We start from the raw sequence: 18,772 nt of genomic DNA on the forward strand, positions 1-18,772 counted from the left end.
GATCCTGACCCTGAGAATCTCTGTATCTGTGCCTGATCCCGACCCTGAGAATCTCTGTATCTGTACCTGATCCTGAGAATCTCTGTATCTGATCCTGACCATCTCTGTATCTGTACCTGATCTCGACCCTGAGAATCTCTGTATCTGATCCTGACCATCTCTGTATCTGTACCTGATCCTGACCCTGAGAACCTCTGTATCTGATCCTGACCCTGAGAATCTCTGTATCTGATCCTGACCCTGAGAATCTCTATCTGTGCCTGATCCTGACCCTGAGAATCTCTGTACCTGATCCTGACCCTGAGAATCTCTGTGCCTGATCCTGACCCTGAGAATCTCTGTATCTGTACCTGATCCTGACCCTGAGAATCTCTGTATCTGATCCTGACCCTGAGAATCTCTATCTGTATCTGATCCTGACCCTGAGAATCTCTGTATCTGTACCTGATCCTGACCCTGAGAATCTCTGTACCTGATCCTGACCCTGAGAATCTCTGTACCTGATCCTGACCCTGAGAATCTCTGTATCTGTACCTGACCCTGAGAATCTCTGTATCTGTTCCCGACCCTGAGAATCTCTGTATCTGTACCTGACCCTGAGAATCTCTGTATCTGTACCTGACCCTGAGAATCTCTGTATCTGTACCTGACCCTGAGAATCTCTGTATCTGTACCTGATCCCGACCCTGAGAATCTCTATCTGTGCCTGACCCTGACCCTGAGAATCTCTGTATCTGTGCCTGATCCCGACCCTGAGAATCTCTATCTGTGCCTGACCCTGACCCTGAGAATCTCTGTATCTGTACCTGATCCTGACCCTGAGAATCTCTGTATCTGTGCCTGACCCTGAGAATCTCTCTGTGCCTGATCCTGACCCTGAGAATCTCTGTATCTGTGCCTGATCCTGACCCTGAGAATCTCTGTATCTGATCCTGACCCTGAGAATCTCTATCTGTGCCTGATCCTGACCCTGAGAATCTCTGTATCTGTACCTGATCCTGACCCTGAGAATCTCTGTATCTGATCCTGACCCTGAGAATCTCTATCTGTATCTGATCCTGACCCTGAGAATCTCTATCTGTGCCTGATCCTGACCCTGAGAATCTCTGTATCTGTACCTGATCCTGACCCTGAGAATCTCTGTACCTGATCCTGACCCTGAGAATCTCTGTACCTGATCCTGACCCTGAGAATCTCTGTATCTGTACCTGACCCTGAGAATCTCTGTATCTGTTCCCGACCCTGAGAATCTCTGTATCTGTACCTGACCCTGAGAATCTCTGTATCTGTACCTGACCCTGAGAATCTCTGTATCTGTACCTGACCCTGAGAATCTCTGTATCTGTACCTGATCCCGACCCTGAGAATCTCTATCTGTGCCTGACCCTGACCCTGAGAATCTCTGTATCTGTGCCTGATCCCGACCCTGAGAATCTCTATCTGTGCCTGACCCTGACCCTGAGAATCTCTGTATCTGTACCTGATCCTGACCCTGAGAATCTCTGTATCTGTGCCTGACCCTGAGAATCTCTCTGTGCCTGATCCTGACCCTGAGAATCTCTGTATCTGTGCCTGATCCTGACCCTGAGAATCTCTGTATCTGATCCTGACCCTGAGAATCTCTATCTGTGCCTGATCCTGACCCTGAGAATCTCTGTATCTGTACCTGATCCTGACCCTGAGAATCTCTGTATCTGTGCCTGACCCTGAGAATCTCTCTGTGCCTGATCCTGACCCTGAGAATCTCTGTATCTGTGCCTGACCCTGAGAATCTCTCTGTGCCTGATCCTGACCCTGAGAATCTCTGTATCTGTGCCTGATCCTGACCCTGAGAATCTCTGTATCTGATCCTGACCCTGAGAATCTCTATCTGTGCCTGATCCTGACCCTGAGAATCTCTGTATCTGATCCTGACCATCTCTGTATCTGTACCTGATCCCGACCCTGAGAATCTCTGTATCTGATCCTGACCATCTCTGTATCTGTATCTGATCCTGACCCTGAGAATCTCTGTACCTGATCCTGACCCTGAGAATCTCTGTACCTGATCCTGACCCTGAGAATCTCTATCTGTGCCTGATCCTGACCCTGAGAATCTCTGTATCTGTGCCTGACCCTGAGAATCTCTGTATCTGTACCTGATCCCGACCCTGAGAATCTCTGTATCTGTACCTGATCCTGACCCTGAGAATCTCTGTACCTGATCCTGACCCTGAGAATCTCTGTATCTGTACCTGATCCTGACCCTGAGAATCTCTGTATCTGTACCTGATCCTGACTTTGAGAATCTCTGTACCTGATCCTGACCCTGAGAATCTCTGTACCTGATCCTGACCATCTCTGTGCCTGATCCTGACCCTGAGAATCTCTGTATCTGTACCTGATCCTGACCCTGAGAATCTCTGTATCTGTACCTGATCCTGACCCTGAGAATCTCTGTATCTGTGCCTGATCCTGAGAATCTCTGTATCTGTGCCTGACCCTGAGAATCTCTGTATCTGTACCTGATCCTGACCCTGAGAATCTCTGTATCTGTGCCTGATCCCGACCCTGAGAATCTCTGTATCTGTACCTGATCCTGACCCTGAGAATCTCTGTATCTGATCCTGACCATCTCTGTATCTGTACCTGATCTCGACCCTGAGAATCTCTGTATCTGATCCTGACCATCTCTGTATCTGTACCTGATCCTGACCCTGAGAACCTCTGTATCTGATCCTGACCCTGAGAATCTCTGTACCTGATCCTGACCCTGAGAATCTCTATCTGTGCCTGATCCTGACCCTGAGAATCTCTGTATCTGTGCCTGATCCCGACCCTGAGAATCTCTGTATCTGTACCTGATCCCGACCCTGAGAATCTCTGTATCTGTACCTGATCCTGACCCTGAGAATCTCTGTATCTGTACCTGATCCTGACCCTGAGAATCTCTGTATCTGTACCTGATCCTGACCCTGAGAATCTCTGTATCTGTACCTGATCCTGACTTTGAGAATCTCTGTACCTGATCCTGACCCTGAGAATCTCTGTACCTGATCCTGACCCTGAGAATCTCTGTGCCTGATCCTGACCCTGAGAATCTCTATCTGTGCCTGATCCTGACCCTGAGAATCTCTGTATCTGTGCCTGATCCTGACCCTGAGAATCTCTGTATCTGTACCTGATCCTGACCCTGAGAATCTCTGTACCTGATCCTGACCCTGAGAATCTCTATCTGTGCCTGATCCTGACCCTGAGAATCTCTGTATCTGTACCTGATCCTGACCCTGAGAATCTCTGTATCTGTGCCTGATCCTGAGAATCTCTGTATCTGTGCCTGACCCTGAGAATCTCTGTATCTGTACCTGATCCTGACCCTGAGAATCTCTGTATCTGTGCCTGATCCCGACCCTGAGAATCTCTGTATCTGTACCTGATCCTGAGAATCTCTGTATCTGATCCTGACCATCTCTGTATCTGTACCTGATCTCGACCCTGAGAATCTCTGTATCTGATCCTGACCATCTCTGTATCTGTACCTGATCCTGACCCTGAGAATCTCTGTATCTGATCCTGACCCTGAGAATCTCTGTACCTGATCCTGACCCTGAGAATCTCTATCTGTGCCTGATCCTGACCCTGAGAATCTCTGTATCTGTACCTGATCCTGACCCTGAGAATCTCTGTATCTGTACCTGATCCTGACCCTGAGAATCTCTGTATCTGTACCTGATCCTGACCCTGAGAATCTCTGTATCTGTACCTGATCCTGACTTTGAGAATCTCTGTACCTGATCCTGACCCTGAGAATCTCTGTACCTGATCCTGACCCTGAGAATCTCTGTGCCTGATCCTGACCCTGAGAATCTCTGTATCTGTACCTGATCCTGACCCTGAGAATCTCTGTATCTGTACCTGATCCTGACCCTGAGAATCTCTGTACCTGATCCCGACCCTGAGAATCTCTGTATCTGTACCTGATCCTGACCCTGAGAATCTCTGTATCTGTACCTGATCCTGACCCTGAGAATCTCTGTATCTGTACCTGATCCTGACTTTGAGAATCTCTGTACCTGATCCTGACCCTGAGAATCTCTGTACCTGATCCTGACCCTGAGAATCTCTGTGCCTGATCCTGACCCTGAGAATCTCTATCTGTGCCTGATCCTGACCCTGAGAATCTCTGTATCTGTGCCTGATCCTGACCCTGAGAATCTCTGTATCTGTACCTGATCCTGACCCTGAGAATCTCTGTACCTGATCCTGACCCTGAGAATCTCTATCTGTGCCTGATCCTGACCCTGAGAATCTCTGTATCTGTACCTGATCCTGACCCTGAGAATCTCTGTATCTGTGCCTGATCCTGAGAATCTCTGTATCTGTGCCTGACCCTGAGAATCTCTGTATCTGTACCTGATCCTGACCCTGAGAATCTCTGTATCTGTGCCTGATCCCGACCCTGAGAATCTCTGTATCTGTACCTGATCCTGAGAATCTCTGTATCTGATCCTGACCATCTCTGTATCTGTACCTGATCTCGACCCTGAGAATCTCTGTATCTGATCCTGACCATCTCTGTATCTGTACCTGATCCTGACCCTGAGAACCTCTGTATCTGATCCTGACCCTGAGAATCTCTGTACCTGATCCTGACCCTGAGAATCTCTATCTGTGCCTGATCCTGACCCTGAGAATCTCTGTATCTGTACCTGATCCCGACCCTGAGAATCTCTGTATCTGTACCTGATCCTGACCCTGAGAATCTCTGTATCTGTACCTGATCCTGACCCTGAGAATCTCTGTATCTGTACCTGATCCCGACCCTGAGAATCTCTGTATCTGTACCTGATCCTGACCCTGAGAATCTCTGTATCTGTACCTGATCCTGACCCTGAGAATCTCTGTATCTGTACCTGATCCTGACCCTGAGAATCTCTGTATCTGTACCTGATCCTGACTTTGAGAATCTCTGTACCTGATCCTGACCCTGAGAATCTCTGTACCTGATCCTGACCCTGAGAATCTCTGTGCCTGATCCTGAGAATCTCTGTATCTGTGCCTGATCCTGACCCTGAGAATCTCTGTATCTGTGCCTGATCCCGACCCTGAGAATCTCTGTATCTGTTCCCGACCCTGAGAATCTCTGTATCTGTTCCTGACCCTGAGAATCTCTGTATCTGTTCCTGACCCTGAGAATCTCTGTATCTGTACCTGATCCTGACCCTGAGAATCTCTGTATCTGTGCCTGACCCTGACCCTGAGAATCTCTGTATCTGTACCTGATCCTGACCCTGAGAATCTCTGTATCTGTACCTGATCCTGACCCTGAGAATCTCTGTATCTGTACCTGATCCTGACCCTGAGAATCTCTGTATCTGTACCTGATCCCGACCCTGAGAATCTCTGTATCTGTACCTGATCCTGACCCTGAGAATCTCTGTATCTGTACCTGATCCTGACCCTGAGAATCTCTGTATCTGTACCTGATCCTGACCCTGAGAATCTCTGTATCTGTACCTGATCCTGACTTTGAGAATCTCTGTACCTGATCCTGACCCTGAGAATCTCTGTGCCTGATCCTGACCCTGAGAATCTCTGTATCTGTGCCTGATCCTGACCCTGAGAATCTCTGTATCTGTGCCTGATCCTGACCCTGAGAATCTCTGTATCTGTACCTGATCCTGACCCTGAGAATCTCTGTATCTGTACCTGATCCTGACCCTGAGAATCTCTGTATCTGTACCTGATCCTGACTTTGAGAATCTCTGTACCTGATCCTGACCCTGAGAATCTCTGTGCCTGATCCTGACCCTGAGAATCTCTGTATCTGTGCCTGATCCCAACCCTGAGAATCTCTGTATCTGTTCCTGACCCTGAGAATCTCTGTATCTGTGCCTGACCCCTCCCAGAGCAACACCCCTAGGGCGACACCTCCCAGGGCGACCCCTCCCAAGACGACCCCTCCCAAGACGACCCCTCCCAGGGCGACCCCTCCCAGGGCAACACCCCTAGGGTGACACCTCCCAGGGCGACCCCTCCCAGAGCAACACCCCTAGGGTGACACCTCCCAGGACGACCCCTCCCAGAGCAACACCCCTAGGGTGACACCTCCCAGAGCAACACCCCTAGGGTGACACCTCCCAGAGCAACACCCCTAGGGTGACACCTCCCAGGACGACCCCTCCCAGAGCAACACCCCTAGGGTGACACCTCCCAGAGCAACACCCCTAGGGTGACACCTCCCAGAGCAACACCCCTAGGGTGACACCTCCCAGAGCAACACCCCTAGGGTGACACCTCCCAGAGCAACACCCCTAGGGTGACACCTCCCAGAGCAACACCCCTAGGGTGACACCTCCCAGAGCAACACCCCTAGGGTGACACCTCCCAGGACGACCCCTCCCAGAGCAACACCCCTAGGGTGACACCTCCCAGAGCAACACCCCTAGGGTGACACCTCCCAGAGCAACACCCCTAGGGTGACACCTCCCAGAGCAACACCCCTAGGGTGACACCTCCCAGGACGACCCCTCCCAGAGCAACACCCCTAGGGTGACACCTCCCAGGACGACCCCTCCCAGAGCAACACCCCTAGGGTGACACCTCCCAGGACGACCCCTCCCAGAGCAACACCCCTAGGGTGACACCTCCCAGGACGACCCCTCCCAGAGCAACACCCCTAGGGTGACACCTCCCAGAGCAACACCCCTAGGGTGACACCTCCCAGAGCAACACCCCTAGGGTGACACCTCCCAGGACGACCCCTCCCAGAGCAACACCCCTAGGGTGACACCTCCCAGGACGACCCCTCCCAGAGCAACACCCCTAGGGTGACACCTCCCAGGGCGACCCCTCCCAGGGCAACACCCCTAGGGTGACACCTCCCAGAGCATCAGCCCTAGGGTGACACCTCCCAGGGCGACCCCTCCCAGGGCAACACCCCTAGGGCGACACCTCCCAGGGCGACCCCTCCCAGGGCGACCCCTCCCAAGACGACCCCTCCCAGGGCGACCCCTCCCAGGGCAACACCCCTAGGGCGACACCTCCCAGGGCGACCCCTCCCAGGGCGACCCCTCCCAGGGCAACACCCCTAGGGCGACACCTCCCAGGGCGACCCCTCCCAAGACGACCCCTCCCAGGGCGACCCCTCCCAGGGCAACACCCCTAGGGCGACACCTCCCAGGGCGACCCCTCCCAAGACGACCCCTCCCAAGACGACCCCTCCCAGGGCGACCCCTCCCAGGGCAACACCCCTAGGGTGACACCTCCCAGGGCGACCCCTCCCAGAGCAACACCCCTAGGGTGACACCTCCCAGAGCAACACCCCTAGGGTGACACCTCCCAGGACGACCCCTCCCAGAGCAACACCCCTAGGGTGACACCTCCCAGGACGACCCCTCCCAGAGCAACACCCCTAGGGTGACACCTCCCAGAGCAACACCCCTAGGGTGACACCTCCCAGGACGACCCCTCCCAGAGCAACACCCCTAGGGTGACACCTCCCAGGGCGACCCCTCCCAGGGCAACACCCCTAGGGTGACACCTCCCAGAGCATCAGCCCTAGGGTGACACCTCCCAGGGCGACCCCTCCCAGGGCAACCCCTCCCAGGGCGACCCCTCCCAGGGCAACACCCCTAGGGCGACACCTCCCAGGGCGACCCCTCCCAGGGCGACCCCTCCCAAGACGACCCCTCCCAGGGCGACCCCTCCCAGGGCAACACCCCTAGGGCGACACCTCCCAGGGCGACCCCTCCCAGGGCGACCCCTCCCAGGGCAACACCCCTAGGGCGACACCTCCCAGGGCGACCCCTCCCAAGACGACCCCTCCCAAGACGACCCCTCCCAGGGCGACCCCTCCCAGGGCAACACCCCTAGGGTGACACCTCCCAGGGCGACCCCTCCCAGAGCAACACCCCTAGGGTGACACCTCCCAGAGCAACACCCCTAGGGTGACACCTCCCAGGACGACCCCTCCCAGAGCAACACCCCTAGGGTGACACCTCCCAGGGCGACCCCTCCCAGGGCAACACCCCTAGGGTGACACCTCCCAGAGCATCAGCCCTAGGGTGACACCTCCCAGGGCGACCCCTCCCAGGGCAACCCCTCCCAGGGCGACCCCTCCCAGGGCAACACCCCTAGGGCGACACCTCCCAGGGCGACACCTCCCAAGACGACCCCTCCCAGGGCGACCCCTCCCAGGGCAGCACCCCTAGGGCGACACCTCCCAGGGCGACCCCTCCCAGGGCGACCCCTCCCAAGACGACCCCTCCCAGGGCGACCCCTCCCAGGGCAACACCCCTAGGGCGACACCTCCCAGGGCGACCCCTCCCAGGGCAACACCCCTAGGGCGACACCTCCCAGGGCGACCCCTCCCAAGACGACCCCTCCCAGGGCGACCCCTCCCAGGGCAACACCCCTAGGGCGACACCTCCCAGGGCGACCCCTCCCAGGGCGACCCCTCCCAAGACGACCCCTCCCAGGGCGACCCCTCCCAGGGCAACACCCCTAGGGCGACACCTCCCAGGGCGACCCCTCCCAGGGCAACACCCCTAGGGCGACACCTCCCAGGGCGACCCCTCCCAAGACGACCCCTCCCAGGGCGACCCCTCCCAGGGCAACACCCCTAGGGCGACACCTCCCAGGGCGACCCCTCCCAGGGCGACCCCTCCCAAGACGACCCCTCCCAGGGCGACCCCTCCCAGGGCAACACCCCTAGGGCGACACCTCCCAGGGCGACCCCTCCCAGGGCGACCCCTCCCAGGGCAACACCCCTAGGGCGACACCTCCCAGGGCGACCCCTCCCAAGACGACCCCTCCCAGAGCAACACCCCTAGGGTGACACCTCCCAGAGCAACACCCCTAGGGTGACACCTCCCAGAGCAACACCCCTAGGGCGACCCCTCCTCTATATATACACACACATTAGTGAGAATAGAGAACAGTCGCTCCCGGTTGATGATGATGGTGGTGATGGAGATGATGAGGATGATTATGGAGATGATGATGATGGTGAGGATGAGGATGATGATGATGGAGATGATGATGATGGAGGGGATGGTGAGGATGAGGATGATGATGGAGGGGATGATGATGATGATGATGATGATGGAGGGGATGGTGAGGATGAGGATGATGATGATGGAGATGATGATGATGATGATGGAGGGGATGGTGAGGATGATGATGATGGAGGGGATGGTGATGATGATGATGATGAAGGGGATGGTGATGATGATGATGGAGGGGATGATGATGATGATGATGGAGGGGATGGTGATGATGAGGATGATGATGGAGGGGATGATGATGGAGGGGATGATGATGGAGGGGATGATGATGGAGGGGATGATGATGGAGGGGATGATGATGGAGGGGATGATGATGGAGGGGATGATGATGGAGGGGATGATGATGGAGGGGATGGTGGTGGTGATGAAGGGGATGGTGATGATGATGATGGAGGGGATGATGATGATGATGATGATGATGATGGAGGGGATGGTGATGATGAGGATGATGATGGAGGGGATGATGATGGAGGGGATGATGATGGAGGGGATGGTGATGGAGGGGATGGTGATGATGAGGATGATGATGGTGGTGATGATGATGATGGAGGGGATGAGGATGATGATGGAGATGAGGAGATGATGATGAGGATGATGATGATGGAGATGATGATGATGATGAGGATGGAGGGGATGGTGATGATGATGATGGAGGGGATGGTGATGATGATGATGGAGGGGATGATGATGATGGTGATGGTGATGATGGAGGGGATGGTGATGATGAGGATGATGATGGAGGGGATGATGATGGAGGGGATGATGATGGAGGGGATGATGATGGAGGGGATGATGATGGAGGGGATGGTGATGGAGGGGATGGTGATGGAGGGGATGGTGATGATGAGGATGATGATGGTGGTGGTGATGATGATGATGGAGGGGATGAGGATGATGATGGAGATGAGGAGATGATGATGATGGAGGGGATGAGGATGATGATGATGATGATGGAGATGATGATGGAGGGGATGGTGATGATGAGGATGATGATGATGATGATGGAGGGGATGAGGATGATGATGATGATGGAGATGATGATGGAGGGGATGGTGATGATGATGATGATGAGGATGATGGAGGGGATGATGATGATGATGGAGGGGATGATGATGATGGAGGGGATGAGGATGATGATGATGGAGATGATGAGGATGATGGAGGGGATGATGATGATGATGGAGGGGATGATGATGATGGAGGGGATGAGGATGATGATGATGGAGATGATGATGGAGGATGATGATGATGATGGAGATTCCTCCTGTGAAATAATCGCATTTCTCTGAATGAATTAGGTGGATAATCAGCTGATCGGCAGCACTCAGCCCGCCATGCTGTACACCACCCCGAGGACCATGGACAGCGAGGAGATGGACTCCGGACCGGCCATACAGGTCAACGCCATGAAGGTTCCCAGCAAGAACGCCCTGACTGACCTCTACAAGGTAATATTCCCCCTCCTCCCCCACCCGGGGGGCTCCGTGTCTCACAATGAAGGATTCTGGATTGTTAGAGGAACGCCGGTATAACTCGGGGAGATCCGAGGATTCTCTGTACATCTTCACTACTCGGCAAAGCTTAGTATGGAGTAATCAATGGGGACGGTGCACCTCTCTACTGACTGGGGGCGGTGCAGCTCTTTACCGGCCGGGGACGGTGCGCCTCTATACCGACCCGGGACAGTGCGCCTCTATACAGGCCGGGGGCGGTGCGCCTCTATACAGGCCGGGGACGGTGCGCCTCTATACAGGCCGGGGGCGGTGCGCCTCTATACCGGCCGGGGACGGTGCGCCTCTATACCGGCCTGGGACGGTGCGCCTCTATACAGGCCGGGGACGGTGCGCCTCTATACAGGCCGGGGACGGTGCAGCTCTTTACCGGCCGGGGACGGTGCGCCTCTATACAGGCCGGGGGCGGTGCGCCTCTATACCGGCCGGGGACGGTGCGCCTCTATACCGGCCTGGGACGGTGCGCCTCTATACCGGCCGGGGACGGTGCGCCTCTATACCGGCCGGGGACGGTGCGCCTCTATACCGGCCTGGGACGGTGCGCCTCTATACCGGCCTGGGACGGTGCGCCTCTATACAGGCCGGGGACGGTGCGCCTCTATACCGGCCGGGGACGGTGCGCCTCTATACCGGCCGGGGACGGTGCGCCTCTATACCGGCCGGGGACGGTGCGCCTCTATACCGGCCGGGGACGGTGCGCCTCTATACAGGCCGGGGACGGTGCACCTCTATACAGGCCGGGGACGGTGCACCTCTATACCGGCCGGGGACGGTGCGCCTCTATACCGGCCGGGGACGGTGCGCCTCTATACCGGCCGGGGACGGTGCGCCTCTATACCGGCCTGGGACGGTGCGCCTCTATACAGGCCGGGGACGGTGCGCCTCTATACAGGCCGGGGACGGTGCGCCTCTATACAGGCCGGGGACGGTGCGCCTCTATACCGGCCGGGGACGGTGCGCCTCTACCGGCCGGGGACGGTGCGCCTCTATACAGGCCGGGGACGGTGCGCCTCTATACCGGCCGGGGGCGTTGCGCCTCTATACCGGCCGGGGACGGTGCACCTCTATACAGGCCGGGGGCGGTGCGCCTCTATACCGGCCGGGGACGGTGCGCCTCTATACAGGCCGGGGACGGTGCGCCTCTATACCGGCCGGGGACGGTGCACCACTATACAGGCCGGGGACGGTGCGCCTCTATACAGGCCGGGGACGGTGCGCCTCTATACCGGCCGGGGACGGTGCGCCTCTACCGGCCGGGGACGGTGCGCCTCTATACAGGCCGGGGGCGGTGCACCTCTATACCGGCCGGGGGCGTTGCGCCTCTATACCGGCCGGGGACGGTGCACCTCTATACAGGCCGGGGGCGGTGCGCCTCTATACCGGCCGGGGACGGTGCGCCTCTATACAGGCCGGGGACGGTGCGCCTCTATACCGGCCGGGGACGGTGCACCACTATACAGGCCGGGGACGGTGCACCTCTATACAGGCCGGGGGCGGTGCGCCTCTATACCGGCCGGGGACGGTGCGTCTCTATACCGGCCGGGGACGGTGCACCTCTATACAGGCCGGGGACGGTGCACCTCTATACCGGCCGGGGACGGTGCACCTCTATACCGGCCGGGGACGGTGCGCCTCTATACAGGCCGGGGACGGTGCGCCTCTATACAGGCCGGGGACGGTGCGCCTCTATACCGGCCGGGGACGGTGCGCCTCTATACCGGCCGGGGACGGTGCGCCTCTATACAGGCCGGGGACGGTGCGCCTCTATACCGGCCGGGGACGGTGCACCTCTATACCGGCCGGGGGCGTTGCGCCTCTATACCGGCCGGGGACGGTGCACCTCTATGCAGGCCGGGGGCGGTGCGCCTCTATACAGGCCGGGGACGGTGCGCCTCTATACAGGCCGGGGACGGTGCGCCTCTATACAGGCCGGGGACGGTGCGCCTCTATACCGGCCGGGGACGGTGCGCCTCTATACAGGCCGGGGACGGTGCGCCTCTATACAGGCCGGGGACGGTGCGCCTCTATACAGGCCGGGGACGGTGCGCCTCTATACCGGCCGGGGGCGTTGCGCCTCTATACCGGCCGGGGACGGTGCACCTCTATGCAGGCCGGGGGCGGTGCGCCTCTATACCGGCCGGGGACGGTGCGCCTCTATACCGGCCGGGGACGGTGCGCCTCTATACAGGCCGGGGACGGTGCACCTCTATACAGGCCGGGGGCGGTGCAGCTCTATACCGGCCGGGGACGGTGCAGCTCTATACCGGCCGGGGACGGTGCGCCTCTATACAGGCCGGGGACGGTGCGCCTCTATACAGGCCGGGGACGGTGCGCCTCTATACCGGCCGGGGACGGTGCGCCTCTATACCGGCCGGGGACGGTGCGCCTCTATACCGGCCGGGGACGGTGCGCCTCTATACAGGCCGGGGACGGTGCGCCTCTATACCGGCCGGGGACGGTGCGCCTCTATACCGGCCGGGGGCGTTGCGCCTCTATACCGGCCGGGGACGGTGCGCCTCTATATAGGGTCAGTAATGAAGCACAATGGATGGAGGGGCGGGGCCATGTCCAGGGTTTCTGCCCAAAGTCCTCATTTACATAATGGAGTAGCCGGGCCTTACAGGGGCACTAATGCCCCCGTACACACAATCTAAAAATCAGGTTATTAAAGTCACAAAACTTCTCGTACAACAGAAAAAATAATGGGAAGTGACGTCTGGGATGGGAAGTGACGTCTGGGATGGGAAGTGACATCTGGGATGGGAAGTGACGTCTGGGATGGGAAGTGACGTCTGGGATGGGAAGTGACGTCGGGGATGGGAAGTGACGTCTGGGATGGGAAGTGACGTCGGGGATGGGAAGTGACGTCGGGGATGGGAAGTGACGTCTGGGATGGGAAGTGACGTCGGGGATGGGAAGTGACGTCGGGGATGGGAAGTGACGTCTGGGATGGGAAGTGACGTCTGGGATGGGAAGTGACGTCTGGGATGGGAAGTGACGTCTGGGATGGGAAGTGACGTCTGGGATGGGAAGTGACGTCTGGGATGGGAAGTGACGTCGCGGATGGGAAGTGACGTCGCGGATGGGAAGTGACGTCGCGGATGGGAAGTGACGTCGCGGATGGGAAGTGACGTCGCGGATGGGAAGTGACGTCTGGGATGGGAAGTGACATCGGGGATGGGAAGTGACATCGGGGATGGGAAGTGAGGTCGCGGATGGGAAGTGACGTCGGGGATGGGAAGTGACGTCGGGGATGGGAAGTGACGTCACGGATGGGAAGTGACGTCTGGGATGGGAAGTGACGTCGGGGATGGGAAGTGACGTCGGGGATGGGAAGTGACGTCGGGGATGGGAAGTGACGTCTGGGATGGGAAGTGAGGTCGCGGATGGGAAGTGACGTCTGGGATGGGAAGTGACGTCTGGGATGGGAAGTGAGGTCGCGGATGGGAAGTGACGTTGGGGATGGGAAGTGACGTCGGGGATGGGAAGTGACGTCGGGGATGGGAAGTGACATCTGGGATGGGAAGTGACGTCGGGGATGGGAAGTGACGTCTGGGATGGGAAGTGACGTCGGGGATGGGAAGTGACGTCTGGGATGGGAAGTGACGTCTGGGATGGGAAGTGACGTCTGGGATGGGAAGTGACGTCTGGGATGGGAAGTGACGTCGGGGATGGGAAGTGACGTCTGGGATGGGAAGTGACGTCGGGGATGGGAAGTGACGTCTGGGATGGGAAGTGACGTCGGGGATGGGAAGTGACGTCGGGGATGGGAAGTGACGTCTGGGATGGGAAGTGAGGTCGCGGATGGGAAGTGACGTCACGGATGGGAAGTGACGTCACGGATGGGAAGTGATATTTTGGATGACAACTATACTGACTAAGGCCCCTTTTACACTACTGCGACTTTGCAGCGATTTCAGGAATTCCTGTGTATATGGCATCATAATCAGACCAGAGTAGTGCAGGGACTGAAGTCGTACCGATATGAATGGTTGTCCTTGGAAATGATGGGAAAGTCTTAGTGTGAAAGGGGCGGGCCTTAATGAAAATCATACGATCTGCTATTGTATGAGGATCGGTGATCGGCTCTGTACGAACGATCATCGTACGATATTGGGATCGTGTGATTATGTGGCGATCCCTGCGCCGTCCTGCCTTCTCTGCCTGTATACTCTGTACTGTACACGTGGTGGCAATGCTGGGATGATGGAACTTGCATGCATGCGCAGATGTGACGTCATCACGCCTGAGAAAATGGAAACGGTATATTTGAATCAGCCAAGGATAGGTGGAGCCGAGCACCACACCCCAAATTATTAGAACAAGGTAGAGATTGGAAAGGGGTGCTGAAAAAAAGAATACAAGTATATAAACATAGCAAATTTTATTTAATACATCATATCAAAAAAGACAACAATCTCAAATAAAAATGTCATGTATTGTGGGGATTTGTACATAAACATTGTTCTCGACATGTTTCCCTGCAGTATAAAGCTTCTTCAGGAGATTTGTACTTCACCCCAAAAGAAAACTGCTCTTGGGGTGACATGCAGTGATATGGGGGTGGGCGGGCCGCCGTGTCAGAGGATATCGGGAGGACCGAGGCGCCCACACAAGGATCTCATAGGAAACTAATTCCAAAAACTGGGAAGCTGCAATTTCGTTTTTCAGCCACTGGAGGGAGCCCAAAGGAAAGGCTCTCCAGTAAGGATGAGCTGCGGCGTGTTCGCACCGTCCACGTGCTGAGGCGGTGTGATGTCATATTCTGCTCCCCATCGCAGAATGCTGCGGAAGTGACGTTGCGGCCAGCAAAATCAAACTGCGCATGCGCAATGCGTTCCAAAAGATTTACGACAGTACACACCAGTGAACCCATCAGAATATGTCACGGAAGTGACAACCATAGATGGGGGGGGGGAGGGGGAGAGACATACAGATATAGAGATACAGAGAGCGTTACCCGGGGCTCAGGGAGGGGATTACCCCCCCTATGTGCATTACTTGCCCTATATAATAAATATGTACACCATCCCCCCAGATATATTCACATCCCTCCTATCCAGAGCAACCTGTGGTGCAATGCTCTGGATAGGCACTACAAGTCCCAGCATTGCACCACAGGTTGCTCTGGATAGGCACTACAAGTCCCAGCATTGCACCACAGGTTGCTCTGGATTGGCACTACAAGTCCCAGCATTGCACCACAGGTTGCTCTGGATAGGCACTACAAGTCCCAGCATTGCACCACAGGTTGCTCTGGATAGGCACTACAAGTCCCAGCATTGCACCACAGGTTGCTCTGGATAGGCACTACAAGTCCCAGCATTGCACCACAGGTTGCTCTGGATAGGCACTACAAGTCACAGCATTGCACCACAGGTTGCTCTGGATAGGCACTACAAGTCCCAGCATTGCACCACAGGTTGCTCTGGATGGGCACTACAAGTCCCAGCATTGAACCACAGGTTGCTCTGGATAGGCACTACAAGTCCCAGCATTGCACCACAGGTTGCTCTGGATAGGCACTACAAGTCCCAGCATTGCACCACAGGTTGCTCTGGATAGGCACTACAAGTCCCAGCATTGCACCACAGGTTGCTCTAGATGGGCACTACAAGTCCCAGCATTGCACCACAGGTTGCTTTGGATAGGCACTACAAGTCCCAGCATTGCACCACAGGTTGCTCTGGATAGGCACTACAAGTCACAGCATTGCACCACAGGTTGCTCTGGATGGGCACTACAAGTCCCAGCATTGCACCACAGGTTGCTCTGGATTGGCACTACAAGTCCCAGCATTGCACCACAGGTTGCTCTGGATGGGCACTACAAGTCCCAGCATTGCACCACAGGTTGCTCTGGATTGGCACTACAAGTCCCAGCATTGCACCACAGGTTGCTCTGGATTGGCACTACAAGTCCCAGCATTGCACCACAGGTTGCTCTGGATGGGCACTACAAGTCCCAGCATTGCACCACAGGTTGCTCTGGATGGGCACTACAAGTCCCAGCATTGCACCACAGGTTGCTCTGGATGGGCACTACAAGTCCCAGCATTGCACCACAGGTTGCTCTGGATAGGCACTACAAGTCCCAGCATTGCACCACAGGTTGCTCTGGATAGGCACTACAAGTCCCAGCATTGCACCACAGGTTGCTCTGGATAGGCACTACAAGTCCCAGCATTGCACCACAGGTTGCTCTGGATAGGCACTACAAGTCCCAGCATTGCACCACAGGTTGCTCTGGATAGGCACTACAAGTCCCAGCATTGCACCACAGGTTGCTCTGGATAGGCACTACAAGTCCCAGCATTGCACCACAGGTTGCTCTGGATAGGCACTACAAGTCCCAGCATTGCACCACAGGTTGCTCTGGATGGGCACTACAAGTCCCAGCATTGCACCACAGGTTGCTCTGGATAGGCACTACAAGTCCCAGCATTGCACCACAGGTTGCTCTGGATGGGCACTACAAGTCCCAGCATTGCACCACAGGTTGCTCTAGATGGGCACTACAAGTCCCAGCATTGCACCACAGGTTGCTCTGGATAGGCACTACAAGTCCCAGCATTGCACCACAGGTTGCTCTGGATAGGCACTACAAGTCCCAGCATTGCACCACAGGTTGCTCTAGATGGGCACTACAAGTCCCAGCATTGCACCACAGGTTGCTCTGGATAGGCACTACAAGTCCCAGCATTGCACCACAGGTTGCTCTAGATGGGCACTACAAGTCCCAGCATTGCACCACAGGTTGCTCTGGATGGGCACTACAAGTCCCAGCATTGCACCACAGGTTGCTCTGGATAGGCACTACAAGTCCCAGCATTGCACCACAGGTTGCTCTAGATGGGCACTACAAGTCCCAGCATTGCACCACAGGTTGCTCTGGATAGGAGGGATGTGAATATATCTGGGGGGATGGTGTACATATTTATTATATAGGGCAAGTAATGCACATAGGGGGGTAATCCCCTCCCTGAGCCCCGGGTAACGCTCTCTGTATCTCTATATCTGTATGTCTCTCTCTCCCCCTCCCCCCCGTCTATGGTTGTCACTTCCGTGACATATTCTGATGGGTTCACTGGTGTGTACTGTCGTAAATCTTTTGGAACGCATCGCGCATGCGCAGTTTGATTTTGCTGGCCACAACGTCACTTCCGTAGCATTCTGCGATAGGGAGCAGAATATGACATCACACCGGCCAGGAAGTCAGCGCTGCGCTAATCACAGGCAGCGAGACATTTCCCGATCTCTGCAGCCGCACATTAGGACAATATCTCCCTGCCTGTGATTGGCGCCGTGCCAACTTCCTGGCGGGCTCTGCACGTGGACTGCGCGAACACGCCGGAGCTCGCCAGAAATCTCAGCAAGAAAATAATCGGAGTAATCCAAAGTCCCGCAGATCACATTACTGGCTTCAAACCGATCAAATCTGAGGATCAGAGGGGGTGTGGCTCCCAAGTAGGTGCCGGGCGGATGGTCTCCTGAAGAAGTTATATACTTTAGTGAAACACGTTGAGAACAATGTTTTATCTACAGTAGCTTTATCCCCACAATACATACAATTTTCATTTGAGATTGTGATATCTTTTTTAATATAATGTATTAAATAAAATTTGGTATTTTTTCTATACATGATATCGTGTTTCCAGCGCCTTATAAGTCCCCCTTTCCCATGTCTATCCTTTTAGAGAAAACGGAAGGGGGGGGCGGTGTCTGGAAGGGGGGGCGGTGCCTGGAAGGGGGATGGGTACCTGGAAGTCGATCAGGTTGAAGATGAGGAGGAGTGACGTTGTAGGGGCGTGGTATGATCGGGTTGAAGATGAGGAGGAGGAGTGACGTTGTAGGGGCGTGGTACGATCGGGTTGAAGATGAGGAGGAGGAGTGGCGTTGTAGGGGGCGTGGTACGATCGGGTTGAAGAGGAGGAGTGACGTTGTAGGGGGCGTGGTACGATCGGGTTGAAGATGAGGAGGAGGAGTGACGTTGTAGGGGGCGTGGTACGATCGGGTTGAAGATATGGAGGAGGAGGAGTGACGTTGTAGGGGCGTGGTACGATCGGGTTGAAGATGAGGAGGAGGAGTGACATTGTAGGGGCGTGGTACGATCGGGTTGAAGAGGAGGAGGAGGAGTGACTTTGTAGGGGGCGTGGTACGATCGGGTTGAAGATGAGGAGGAGGAGTGACGTTGTAGGGGCGTGGTACGATCGGG

At 56.0% G+C, this 18,772-nt stretch overlaps 1 protein-coding gene across 1 annotated transcript in view; it reads left to right on the plus strand.

Moving 5' to 3' along the window:
- The window catches only part of VPS13D (vacuolar protein sorting 13 homolog D), a 335,026-nt gene that overhangs the window by 176,872 nt on the left and 139,382 nt on the right, over positions 1-18,772 (plus strand). Inside the window, exon 60 of the mRNA XM_040326719.1 lies at positions 10,346-10,495. Within this exon, the coding sequence (XP_040182653.1) occupies positions 10,346-10,495 (150 nt within the window). The remainder of the gene's footprint in view (positions 1-10,345; positions 10,496-18,772) is intronic.

Source organism: Rana temporaria, chromosome 10 (assembly GCF_905171775.1).
Source record: "Rana temporaria chromosome 10, aRanTem1.1, whole genome shotgun sequence".
NCBI lineage: Eukaryota > Metazoa > Chordata > Amphibia > Anura > Ranidae > Rana > Rana temporaria.